This window comes from Chiloscyllium plagiosum, chromosome 3 (genome assembly GCF_004010195.1).
Source record: "Chiloscyllium plagiosum isolate BGI_BamShark_2017 chromosome 3, ASM401019v2, whole genome shotgun sequence".
In the NCBI taxonomy this organism is placed as follows: Eukaryota; Metazoa; Chordata; class Chondrichthyes; order Orectolobiformes; family Hemiscylliidae; genus Chiloscyllium; species Chiloscyllium plagiosum.
This window is the reverse complement of record NC_057712.1, coordinates 138,102,730-138,115,976: the sequence shown is the minus strand read 5'-3', so window position 1 is coordinate 138,115,976 and position 13,247 is coordinate 138,102,730. Positions and strand designations below refer to the sequence as shown.

The 13,247-nt window shown below is 45.8% G+C and overlaps 1 protein-coding gene across 1 annotated transcript in view; it reads left to right on the top strand.

The window, feature by feature from the left end:
- The window catches only part of LOC122548582, a 42,146-nt gene that overhangs the window by 12,297 nt on the left and 16,602 nt on the right, over positions 1 to 13,247 (top strand). The window contains exon 2 of the mRNA XM_043687420.1: positions 12,099 to 12,299. Within this exon, the coding sequence (XP_043543355.1) occupies positions 12,099 to 12,299 (201 nt within the window). The remainder of the gene's footprint in view (positions 1 to 12,098; positions 12,300 to 13,247) is intronic.

Below are 13,247 nucleotides of genomic sequence, written 5' to 3'. Positions count from 1 at the left end.
AAAGGCGGGGGAAAGGAGGCGGGGGGGGGGGGGGGGATCAGGACTGGAAAGAATAGCCAGAAAAGTAGAGATGGGGAGAAAAACCAATAGGGAAAAAGGTGGGAAGTGAAGAAATGGGGAAGAAAAGAAACAGGCGGATAAAAGAGAAGGAAAAAGTAGAAAAAATATGAAGAGTGGGGAAGAACAGAGAGAAAGGCAGAAAGACAAAGTAAATGTCAGAAATACAAAAGGAGGAGAGACTTAAGGGAGGAAGAGATGAAGGGATTAGAACATAGAACATACAGCGCAGAACAGGCCCTTCAGCCCTTGATGTTGCGCCGACCTGTGAACTATTCTTAGCTCGTCCCCCTACACTATCCCAAAATCATCCATGTGCTTATCTAAGGATTGTTTAAATCTCCCTAATATGGCTGAGTTAACTACGTTTGCAGGTAGGGCATTCCCCACACCCTTACCACTCTCTGCATAACGAACCTGCCTCTGACATCTGTCTTAAATCTATCACCCCTCAATTTGTAGTTATGCCCCCTTGTACAAGCTGACATCATCATCCTAGGAAAAAGAATTTCACTGTCTACCTTATCTAATCCTCTGATCATCTTGTTCGTCTCTATCAAATCCCCTCTTAGCTTTCTTCTTGCCAATGAGAACAGGTTCAAGTCTCTCAGTCTTTCCACATAAGACCTTCCCTCTAGACCAGGCAACAGGAAAAGGTAAATCTCCTCTGCACCTTTTCCAATGCTTCCACATCCTTCCCGAAATATGGGGACCAGAACTGTACACAATATTCCAAGTGTGGCTGCACCAGCATTTTGTATAGTTGCAATATGATATTGTGGCTCCGGAACTCAATCTCTCTACAAATGAAACCTAACGCCTTCTTAACAACACTATCCACCTGGGTGGCAGCTTTCAGGGATCTATGTATGCGGACTCCAAGATCCCGCTGCACATCCACACTACCAAGAATCTTTCCATTGACCCAGTACTCTGCCTTCCTGTTATTCTTCCCAAAGTTCATCACCTCAACATTTAGTTGCATTGAACTCCATTTGCCACCTCTCAGCCGAATTCTGCAGTTTATCAAAGTCCCCCTGCAACCTGTAACATTCTTCCACACTGTCCACTACTCCACCGACGTTAGTGTCATCTGCAAATTTACTAATCCATCCACCTGTGCCTGCATCTAAGTTATTTATAAAAATGACAAACAGCAGTGGTCCCAAAACAGATCCTTGTGAGACACCACTAGTAACCGGACTCCAGTCTGAATATTTTCCGTCAACCACCACTTGCTGCCTTCTTTCAGAAAGCCAGTTTCTAATCCAGACTGCTAAATCACCCTCAATTCCATGCCTCTGCATTTTCTCCAACAGCCTACCATGTGGAACCATATCATAGGCTTTACTAAAGTCCATGTATCACCACGTCAACTGCCCTAACCTCATCTACATGCTTGGTCACCTTCTCAAAAAACTCGATGAGGTTTGTGAGACACAACCTGCCCTTGACGAAACAATGTTGACTATCTGAAATCAAATTGTTGCTTGCTAGATGATTATAAATCTTCTCTCTTCTAATCCTTTCCAAAACCTTTCCTACAACAAAAGTAAGGCTCACTGGTCTATAATTACCTGGGTCAAATCTACTGCCCTTCTTGAACAAGGGCACAATATTTGCAATCCTCCAGTCCTCTGGTACCAAACCTGTAGACAATGACAACTCAAATATTAAAGCCAAAGGCTCTGCTATCTCCTTCCTAGCTTCCCAGAGAATCCTCGGATAAATCCCACCCGGCCCAGGGGACTTGTCTACTTTCACTCCTTCTAGAATTGATAACACCTGTTCATAACTAACCTCGAACCTTTCTAGTCTAATATCTTGTACCTCATTCTTCTCTACAATATTCTCCCTTTCCTGAGTGAAAACTGATGAGAAACGTTCGTTTAGCATCTCTCCAATCTCCAGAGGGTCCACACTCAACTTCCCACTTGGATTGGACAGGGAAAAATGAGACAGAGAAAGAAAAAAGAAGTGAGAAAGAAAAGAGACATGGAGGTAAAGAGGGAGAGAGACATAAACCCAGAGAGATACAGGCAGAGGCAGATAGAGCAAGAAAATAGAAAAAAAAATGTCAGGTACAGAATAAACAAGGTTTAAGGAAAGTTATAAGTGGAGATAGAGGACAAAATCAGGGAAAAGATGTTGACCTTTTCAAAAAACTATCTTTCAGATAGAACGAGTGCCCAGTCACCATGCTTCACATATAAGTTTTTGAGAGGTTTAGCTGAGATACAGAATAAAACATTGTTTCCAATGGTAAGGTTTTTAGAAAGAGAAGCAGAGGTGATTTGAGCAAAAATATTATTGTGAACATGCTGGTGTTTTAGAGGGTGGGATGACTGAGTAAATCCTTTCCCACAGAAGGAGCAGGTAAAGAACTCACCAGCTGGTGTCTCAGAAGATTTTGTGAATTGGCAAATCGCTTCTCGCCAGTGTGAATCCTTTGGTGTTTGAGCACTTCGCACTTGCTTTTAAAGCTCTTCTCATAGTGCGAACATTTGAAAGGTGTCTCATCAGTATGTGCCAGTTGATGTACCTGAAGGCGGAATAACAGAGAGAATGCCTTGCCACACTCAGAGCAAAGTAATGGGCACTCCCCAATGTGAGAGATCGGTTCTTGTTTGGTGAAAGCATCAAGGGTTATGGGAGAAGGCAGGTCAATGTGGTTGAGAAACACATCAGCCATTCTCAAATGGCAGAGCAGACTCGATGAGCTGAATAGCGTAATTCTACTCCTATATCGTGTGTTCTTATGGTTATTGAGGGTGATTTCAATCTGAATATAGAATGGGCAAATCAAATCAGTGACAATACCATAGAGGAGACATTCCTGGAGTGTGTATGAGATGGTTTTCTGGATCGATACATTGAGGACCCAAATGGAGGGCACACCTCTGCAGACTGTATATTCTGCAATGGCTGGGGGTGGATTAGTTCAATTGTGTGGATGGCAGGTGTATGATTCAGAGTGACACCAACAGCACATGTTCAATTTATGTGCTGGTTGAGGTCAGCATGACGGTCCCACCTTCTTTAACCTGCATGTTGGCCCTCAGGTTAAAGCACTATTAGTCATCTCTCTCCAATGAGAGAGCAGTCCTATGATCCTGTGGGACAATGGCAGTCTGGGAGCAGTTAAGATTCCAACAAAAGAGGACGAAGGGACTGATTAAGAGGGAAAAAAATCAAGTCTAAGAGTAAACTTGTGGGGAACATACAAACTAATTGTAAATCCTTAAAGTATATGAAAGGAAAAAAGGTTTAATGAAAACAAATCCCATACAATCAGAAACAGGGGAAGTCATGGTGTGGAATAAAAAGAGACAGCAGACCAATTGACTACATATTTTGGTTCTGTCATCACAAAGGATGACACAAATAATATCCCTAAAATGGAGAGCACATGTGAGGGAGGAACTGAAGGAAATTAGTATTAGCAGGGAAACGATGTTGGGGAAATTGATGGGATTAAAAGCCAAACTCAATTCCAATACCTGGTAATCTACACCCCAGAGTACTTAAAGTTGCCCAAGATATAGTGCGTGCATTCTGAAACAAGGGGCCTGAACCTAAATTGAGGAAATTAATGGTCACCTTTCAAGATTCTATAGACTCTGAAACAGTTCCTATGGATTGGCTGATAGCTAATATAACCCTGCTATTTCAAAAAGGAGGTGGAGAGAAAATATGTAATTTTAAAAATTTATTTGTGGGACTTGGGCATTGTTGGCTGGTATTGATAGCCCATCCCAATTTGCCCTTCAGAAGGTGGTGGTGAGCTGCCTTCTTGAATCACTGCAGTCCACTTGCTGTGGGTTGACTCACACTGCCGGTAGGGAGGGAATTCCAGGATTTTGACCCAACAGCTGGGTAGGAACAGTGGTATATTTCCAAGTCAGGGTGGTGAATAACTTGGAGGGGAACTTGCAGGTGGTGTTGTTCCCAAGTACCTGCTGCCCTTGTCCTTCCAGATGGAAGTGGTTTGGAAGGTGCTATCCAAGGACCTTTGGTGAATTTCTGCAATATGTCTTGTAGACAGCACACACGGCTGCTACTGAGTGCTGGTGGTGGAGGGATTGAGTGTTTGTAGATGTAGTGCCAATCAAGCGAGTTACTTTGTCCTGGATGATGTCAAGCTTTTTGAGTGTTGTTGGCACTGCATCCATCCAGGCAAGTGGGGAGTCACACTCTCCCTAGTCTCTGACCTGCTCTTGTAGTCATTGTGTATATGTGGTGAATCCAGTTGAGTTTCTGGTCAATGGTAATTGCAAGGATGTTGATAGTGGGGAATTCCGTGATGGTAATACCATTGAATGTCAATGTCAAGGGTCAGCAAGTCTCTTATTGGTGATGGTCATTGTCTGACATTTGTCGGCCCAAGCCTGGATATTGTCCAGATCTTGTTGCATTTGAGCAGGGACTGCTTCAGTATCTGAGGAGTCGCAAATGGTGCTGAACACTGTGCAATCATTGGCGAACATCCCCACTTCTGACCTTATGACAGAGGGAAGGTCATTGATGAAGCAGCTGAAGATTGTTTGGCCTACAACATTACCCAGGACAGCTCCAGGACATCCTGCAGAGATGTCCTGGAGCTGAGATGACTGATCCTCCACAACCACAACCATCTTCCTTTGTGCCAGTATGACTCTAACCAGCGGAGTGTTTGCCCCCTGAGACGCATTGATTCATTTTGCCAGGGCTCCTTGATGCCATATTTGGTCAAATGCAGCCTTGATGTCAAGGTCTGTCACTCTCCGCTCACCTCTGGAATTCAGCTCTATTGTCCATGTTTGAACCAAAGCTGTAATGAGATCAGGAGCTGAGTGATCCTGGCGAAACCCAAACTGGACATCACTGAGCAGTTTGTTGCTGAGCAGGTGCTGCTTGATAGCACTGTTGCTGACCCCTTCCATCACTTTACTGGCGATTGGGTGGTAATTGCCTGGGTTGGATTTGTCCTCCTTTTTGAGTACAGGGCATACCTGAGCAATTTTCTACATTATCAGGTAGATATCAGTGTTGTAACTGTACTGGAAGAGCTTGGCTAAGGGAGTGGCAAGTTCTGGAGCACTATTGCCAGAATGCTGTCAGGGCTCATTGCCTTTGCAGTTTCCAGTACCTCCAGCCATTTCTTGACATCACATGGAGAATACCAAAGCATTTTATTCTTATTTAAGAAGCAAGCGGGTAACGAGAGAAAGGATTGGTCCACTAAAGGATAATGAAGGAAGGCTGTGTGTCGAACCTGAGAGAATGGGTGAGATTCTGAATGATTACTTTGCATCAGTGTTCACTGAGGAGCAGAACATGATGAATTAGATTAGAGATAGAAGTTTGATTAGTCTGGATCACATTGACATAAGTAGGGTAGATGTGGTTAGCACTGCTGCCTCACAGCGCCAGAGGCCTGGATTCAATTCCCGCCTCAGACGACTGACTGTGGAGTTTGCATATTCTCCCCGTGTCTGCGTGGGTTTCCTCCAGGTGCTCCGGTTTCCTCCTACAGTCCAAAAATGTGCAGGTTAGGTGATTTGGCCATGCTAAATTGCCCATAGAGTTAGGTGAAGGGGTAAATGTAGGGGAATGGGTCTGGGTGGATTGCGCTTAGGTGGGTTGGTGTGGACTTGTTGGACCGAAAGACCTGTTTCCACACTAAGTAATCTAATCTAATTTAAAAATGTGTTGGGTAGGCAAGAGGTTATTAAGGTGGACAAATCCCCAGGACCGGATTGGATCTATCCCAGGTTGCTGAGGGAAGCGAGAAAGGAAATAGCTGGAGCCCTGACAGATATCTTTGTGGCATCCTTAAATACAGGTGAGGTGGCGGAGGACTGGACGGTTGCTCATGTTGTCCCCCTGTACAAGAAGGGTAGTAGGGATATTCTGAGTAACTACTGACCAGTGAGCCTGACGTCGGTGATGGGAAAGTTGCTGGAGAAGGTACTGACGGATAGGATCTATTTATATTTAGAAAAGAATGAGCTTATCAGTGATAGGCAACATGGTTTTGTGCGGGGGAGATCGTGCCTTGCCAACTTAATGGAGTTCTTTGAGGAAGTGACCAAGTTGATAGATGAAGGAAGGGCTGTTGATGTCATATACGTGTACTTAAGGAAGGCATTTGATAAGGTTCCCCTTGGTAGACTAATGGAGAAAGTGAAGTCATATGGTGTGCAGGGTGTTCTGGGTAGGTGGATAAAGAACTGGTTGAGCAACAGGAGACAGAGAGTAGTAGTTAAAGGGAGTTTTTCGAAATGGAGAAAGGTGACCAGTGGTGTTCCACAGGGGTCAGTGTTGGGGCTGCTGTTGTTTGTAATATACATAAATGATCTGGAAGAGGGCACTGTTGGTATGATCAGCAAGTTTGCAGATGACACGAAGATTGATGGAGTAGCAGAAAGCATAAGAGACTGTCAGAGAATACAGGAAGATATAGATAGACTGGGGAGTTGGGCAGAAAAGTGGCAGATGGTTTTCAATCCAGACAAATGTGAGGTGATGCATTTAGGTGAGATTAATTCTAGAGTGGATTATACAATGAACGGAAGAGGCTTGGGAAAAGTTGATGGACAGAGAGATCTGAAAGTGCAGGTCCATGTACCCTAAAGGTTGCTGCACAGGTGGATAGAGTGGTCAAGAAGGCATATAGTATGCTTGACTTCATTGGACATGGTATTGAGTATAAGAGCTGGCAAGTCATGTTAACATTGTACAAGACATTGGTTTGGCCGCATTTAGAGTATGTGTACAGTTCTGGTTGCCACATTACCAAAAGGATGTGGACGCTTTGGAGAGGGTGCAAAGAAAGTTTACAAGGATGTTGCCTGGTATGGAAGGTGCTAGCTATGAAGAGAAGTTGAGTAGGTATTTTCATTAGAAGAAAGGAGATTGAGGGGGCCCCTGATTGAGGTTGATAAAATCATGAAGGGTATAGACAGGGTAGATAGAGACCAGCTTTTTCCAAGGGTGAAGGATTCAATAACGAGGTCACGCTTTCAAGGGGAGAGGTGGAAAGTTTAAGGGGGATACACGAGGCAAGTACTTCACACCGAGGGTGGTGGGTGTTTGGAATGCATTGCCAGCAGAGCTGGTAGAGGCAGGCACGGTAGATTCATTTAAGATGCGTCTGGATAAATGCATGAGTAGGTTGTGGAGTAGAAGGATACAGATGTTTAGGAATTGACCGCTAGGTTTAGACAGTACATTTGGATTGGCTCAGGCCTAGAGGGCCGAAGGCCTGTTCCTGGGCTATAAATTTTCTTTGTTCTTTGAATTGAATTGGCTGGAGACTGGCATGCGTGATGCTGGAGACCACTGGAAGAGCCCGAGATGGATCATCCACTCGGCACTCCTGACTGAAGATTGTTGCTAAGGCATCAGCCTTATCTTTTGCACTAATGTGGGCTCCTACATCATTGAGGATGGGGATATTTGTGAAGCCTCCTCCTGCACTGAGTTCTTTAATTGTCCACCACCATTCATGACTGGATATGGAATGACTGCAGAGCTTAAATCTGATCCGTTGGTTGTGGGATCGCTTTGCTCTGTCTGTCACTTGCTGTTTTGCCATTTGGCATGCAAGTAGTCGTGTTTGGTTGCTTCACCAGGTTGACACCTTATTTTTAGGTATGCCTGATGCTGCTCCTGGAATGCCCTCCTTCACTCTCCATTGAACTAGGGTTGATCCCCTGGCTTGATGGTAATGGTTGAATGGGGGGATATGCTGGGCCATGAGGTTGCAGATTGTCCTGGAGTACAGTTCTGCTGTTATTGATAGCCCACAGTGCCTCAAGGATGCCCAGTCTCGTGCTGCTTGATCGGTTCGAAGTCTGTCCCATTCAGCAGAGTGATGGTGCCACACAACGCGATGGAGGTTATTCTCAATATGAAGGCAGGATAGTGCGGTGGTCGCTTTTACCTGTACTGTCATGGACAGATGCTTCTGCAGCCAGCAGATTAGTAAAGCTGAGGTCCGATATGTTTTTTTGCCTCTTGTTGGTTCCTTCACCAGCTGCTGCAGACACAGTCTAGCAATTGTATCCTTTGGGACACGGCCAGCTCAATCCATAAGCTTCTGCCAAGCCACATTGAAATCCCTCACCCTGTGTACATTTTGTGCCTTTGCCACCCTCAGTGCTTCCTCCAAGTGTTCAGCCAGGGGAGGGTGGTACGTGGTGACCAGTAAAATGTTTCCTTGCCCATGTTTAATCTGAAGCCATGAGACTTCATGAGGTCTGGAGTCGATGTCAAGGACTCCCAAGGCAACTCCTTCCCAACTGTATACCACTATGCCATCACCTCTGTTGGGTCTGTCCTACTAGTGGGACAGGACATATCCAGAGATGGTAATGGTGGTGTCTGGGGTGTTATCTGTAAGATATGATTCTGTAAGAATGATTATGTCAGGCTCTTGCTTGACTAGTCTGAGACAGCTCTCCCAAATTTGGCACTAGCCCTCCAGATGTTATGATTTGGAGATGCTGGTATTGGATTGGGGTGTACAAAGTTAAAAATCACACAACACCAGGTTATAGTCCAACAGGTTTAACTGGAAGCACACTAGCTTTCAGAGCGCCGCTCCTTCATCAGATGTTGGTCAGGACGACTTTTATGGTCAACAGGGTTGTTTGTGTTTTTGCTGTTGCCTTTTCCGGTTCCAAGGTCAATGCCAGGTGGTCTGTCCGGTTTTATTTCTTTGTTGTGACTTTCTAACAATTGATACAACTGATTAGCTTGTTAGGCCATTTCAGAGGGCAGTTGAGAGTCAACCACTCTCTGGAGTCGCATGTAGGCCAGACCAGGTAAGGACGGCAAATTTCCTTCCCTGAAGGACATTCGTGAACCAGATGCGCTTTTCCGACAATTGTTTCATGGTCATTGGTCGACCCTTAATTCCAGATTTGTTCTTATTGAATTCAAATTCCCATCTCCCCACGTCCCCAGAATGTTATTCTTGGTTTCTGGATTAATAGTCGAGCGATAATACCACTAGGTCGTCACCTCCCCCGTAGACCAGTTAATCTAACACTGGAAAACAGTGACAGGATTGGACAGAATCCATCAGCATGGATTTTGGAAAGGGAAATCACACTGGACAAATCTACTGGAATACTTCAAGAATGAGCTTTGAGAAAGGCATTCAGAAGTTCCAATCGAAGAGATTAGCATGTAAAATTAAAGCTCATGGTATTGGGCTACTGTATTAACACGGATATAGGACTGATCGCCAGACGGGAAACAAAGAATCAGAACAAACAGGTCATTTTATTTGAATGGCAGCCAGTTGCCAGTGAGGTATTGCAAGGATCGGTGCTTAGACCCCAGCTATTCTTCATTCATTCAGGTAAGAGTGAACATGTTGGCCAGACCAGGTAAGGATGGTAGTTTCCTTCCTAAAAGGCCATTAATGAACCAGATGGGATTTTCCAACAATCGACAGTGGTTCCATTGTCATCATCAGTCTCTCAATTCCACATTTTTAAAACATTTGAACTCAAATTCTACCATCTGCCATGGCAGCTTTTGAACCCAGGTCCCCAAAACATTGTCTGGGTCTCTGGATTAACAATCACCTCTCCTATTCACAATATACATTCATAAATTTGTGAAGAAACTTAAATGTCATAGCGTGTCGATGACACGTGACGATGAGGATTAATGAAGGCAGAGTGGTGAATGTGATTTACATGGACATCAATAAAGTTATATTCGATTAGATTACCGACAGTATGGAAACGGCCCTTCGACCCAACAAGTCCACACCGACCCTCCAAAGAATAACCCACCCAGACCCATTCACATTCCCCTACCCTGCATTTACCCCTGACTCATGCACCTAACACGATGGACAATGTGGCAAGGCCAATTCACCTGCACATCTTTGAACTATGGAAGAAAACCAGAGCACCCAGAGGAAACCTACGCAGCCATGGGGAGAATGCAAACTCCACAGAGACAGTCACCCAAGGCTGGAATCAAACGCCCAGGTCCCTTGGCGCTGTGAGGCAGCAGTGCTAGCCACTGTGCCACCCAAGTGTTTGACAAACTTCGATCTGGTAGACTGGTTAGCAAGGTTAGATCACACGGAATAGAGAGGGAGGTAGCCATTTGGATACATAACTGGCTTAAAGGTAGGATTCAGTGGGGACTGGAGGAGGATTGCTTTTCGGAATGGAGACCAGTCGTGTGTCACAAGGATCACCACTGGGTCCACTGCTTTTTGTCATTTACATAAATAATTTGATATGAACGTAGGAGGTATGGTTAGTAAGATTGCAGATGACACCAAAATTGGAGATGTAGTGGACAGTGAAGAAGGATTAGATTTTTTAGATTAGATTAGATTACATTACAGTGTAGAAACAGGCCCTTCGGCCCAACAAGTCCACACCGACCCGCCGAAGCGTAACCCACCCATACCCCTACATTTACGTCTTACCTAACACTACGGGCAATTTAGCATGGCCAATTCACCTGACCTGCACATCTTTGGACTGTGGGAGGAAACCGGAGCACCCGGGGAGAATGTGCAAACTCCACACAGTCAGTCGCAGATATCTCGGAGTACAACATAACCTTGATCAAATGGACTGAGAAGCAGCCAATGGAGTTTAATTTATACAAATGTGAGGTGCTGATTTTGGTAGGACAAATTAGGACAGGATTTATAGATGTAATGGTGAGGTCCTGGGGATTGTTGCTGAACAAAGAGACCTTGGAGTGCCGGTTCATCGTTCCTTGAAAGTGAAGTCACAGGTAGATACAATAGTGAAAAAGGCGTTTGGTATGCTTGCCTTTATTGGTCAGTGCATTGAGTATAGACGTTGGGAGGTCATGTTATGGCTGTATAGGACATTGGTTTAGCCATTTTTGCAATATTGCATGGTCTCTCCTTTAGGAAGGATGTTGTGAAACTTGAAAGGGTTCAGAAAAGATTTACACGGATATTGCCAGAATTCGATGGTTTGAGCTATTGGGATAGGCTGAATATGCTAGGGCTATTTTCCCTTCAGCATCAGAGGCTGAGGGGTGACCATTTAGAGGATTATAAAATCATGAGGGGCATGTATAGGTTAAATAAGCATGGTCTTTTCCCCAGGATGATAGAATCCAAAACTAGGAGGCCATAATTTTAGAGGGAAAGTGGGACAATTTAAAAGGGATGTAAAGGCCAACTTTTTCATGCCAAGGACGGTGTGTATATGGAATGAACTGCCAGAGGAAATGGTACAATTACAGCATTTAAAAAAACATCTGGATGGGTATGTGAACAGGAAGGGGTTAGGACAATATGGGCCAAATATTGGCAAATAGGACTAGATTTATTTGAGATATCAGGGCAACATGGACCAAAGGTTCTGTTCTGTGCTGCACATCCCTATGACTCTATGACGTGAAGCTGACTGGGACAGTGAACTGTGAGAAGGATGCAGTTTGGCTTCAGTGTGAGTTGGACTTTCATAGTAATAGAAGCAAGAGTAGGCCATTTGGCCTGCTCCGCCATTTATTTGGATCATGAATGACCTATCCATCATCTAAGTTCCTCCTACCAACATGATCCCTGTAACCATTAATTCCCCTATCATGCAAAAGCCCAACTGTGCCTCGAATATATTTAGTGAGGCTAACTCTATTGCTTCCTTGGGCAGAAAATTCCATAGTTTCATTATTATCCGAGAAAAGCAGTTCCTCCTCATTTCTATCCTAAATCTATTCTCCCTAAACCTGAGTTGTGAAGTCATGGAATGCGTTGCCAGCGGTGGTGGTGATAGCAGAGTCATTAGGGACATTTAAGCGACTGCTGGGCATGCATATGGATAGCAGTAAGTTGAGGGGTGCGCAGGTTAAGTTATTTTATTTTACATTAGGATTAACTCTCGGCACAACATCGTGGGCCAGAAGGCCTGTTCTGTGCTGTAAATTTTATATTCTGTGCTCAAGTCGAAAGTTCTATTCTTACCCACCAACGGAAACAACTTGCCTGCCTCTCTCTTAAGTAAGTACAAAATACTTTTGTGTACTCACTCCCACAGTCTGGATTCCTTGACCGTTCCTAAACCTTCGCACGACTTCTGGAACCGCTCAGGCGCCATTGCCTATGCGGCCGCTGCAGCCACCACCGCTGCGGCAAATGGTGACGTCACTTCCGCCCCCACCACCGCAGGGACAACAGCCACCACCGACCATGCAGCCGCCGCGATCGCTGCCCAGACAACCGCCTTCACGATCGCCAGGTAGACCATCGCCGACAGATACGCAGCCACCGGGACCAGCACCGTTTCTGCCCAGCACAGCCACTTCCGCCCCCGGAGCTGCCATGGCCACAGCCACTTCCGCCCCCAGTGACGTCACTCATCTGCTCAAGGACCACACCACACGCTATGCCACTCTCATGTCAATCTCTGCCCCCACGTCGATCGCTGCACCCACGACCAACTCCAGCCCCACACCAGGTCCTAGCTCCACACCAGGCCCTGCCGTATTTTCACCATCCTTCCAGACCTCCCCCTCTCTGAGGATGAATGATCAGTCCTCAGCAGAGGCCTCAGCTTCATCCCTCTATGCTCCTGGATCAATGAGTTCAACACGCAGCTAGACATTGAGCATTTCTTCTGCTGCCTTCACCGCCGCGCCTACTTCTTCAACCAGGACTCTCGCCCACCCTCTGACGACCCCTTCTCCCGCCTCCAACACACCCCATCCACCAGGACACTCCATGCTGGCCTCTTACCCGCCCTCGATTTCTTCATATCCAACTGCCGCCGCAACATTGACCGCCTCAACCTGTCCACCCCTCTCACCCACTCCAACCTCTCACCCTCACAACGCGCAGCCCTCCACTCCAACCCCAACCTCACCATCAAACTGGCAGACAAGGGAGGCGCAGTGGTAGTTTGGCGCACCGATCTTTACACTGCTGAAGCTAGACGCCAACTTGTGGACACCTCCTCCGACTGCCCCCTTGACCATGACCCCTCCTCCCACCACCAAATCATTATCTCCCTGACTATCCATAACCTCATCACCTCAGGAGATCTCCCATCCACCGCCTCCAACCTCATAGTCCCACAACCCCGGACCGCCCATTTCTACCTCCTGCCCAAAATCCACAAACCCGACTGCCCCGGCCGACCCATTGTCTCAGCCTGCTCCTGCCCCACCGAATTCATCTCTGCATACCT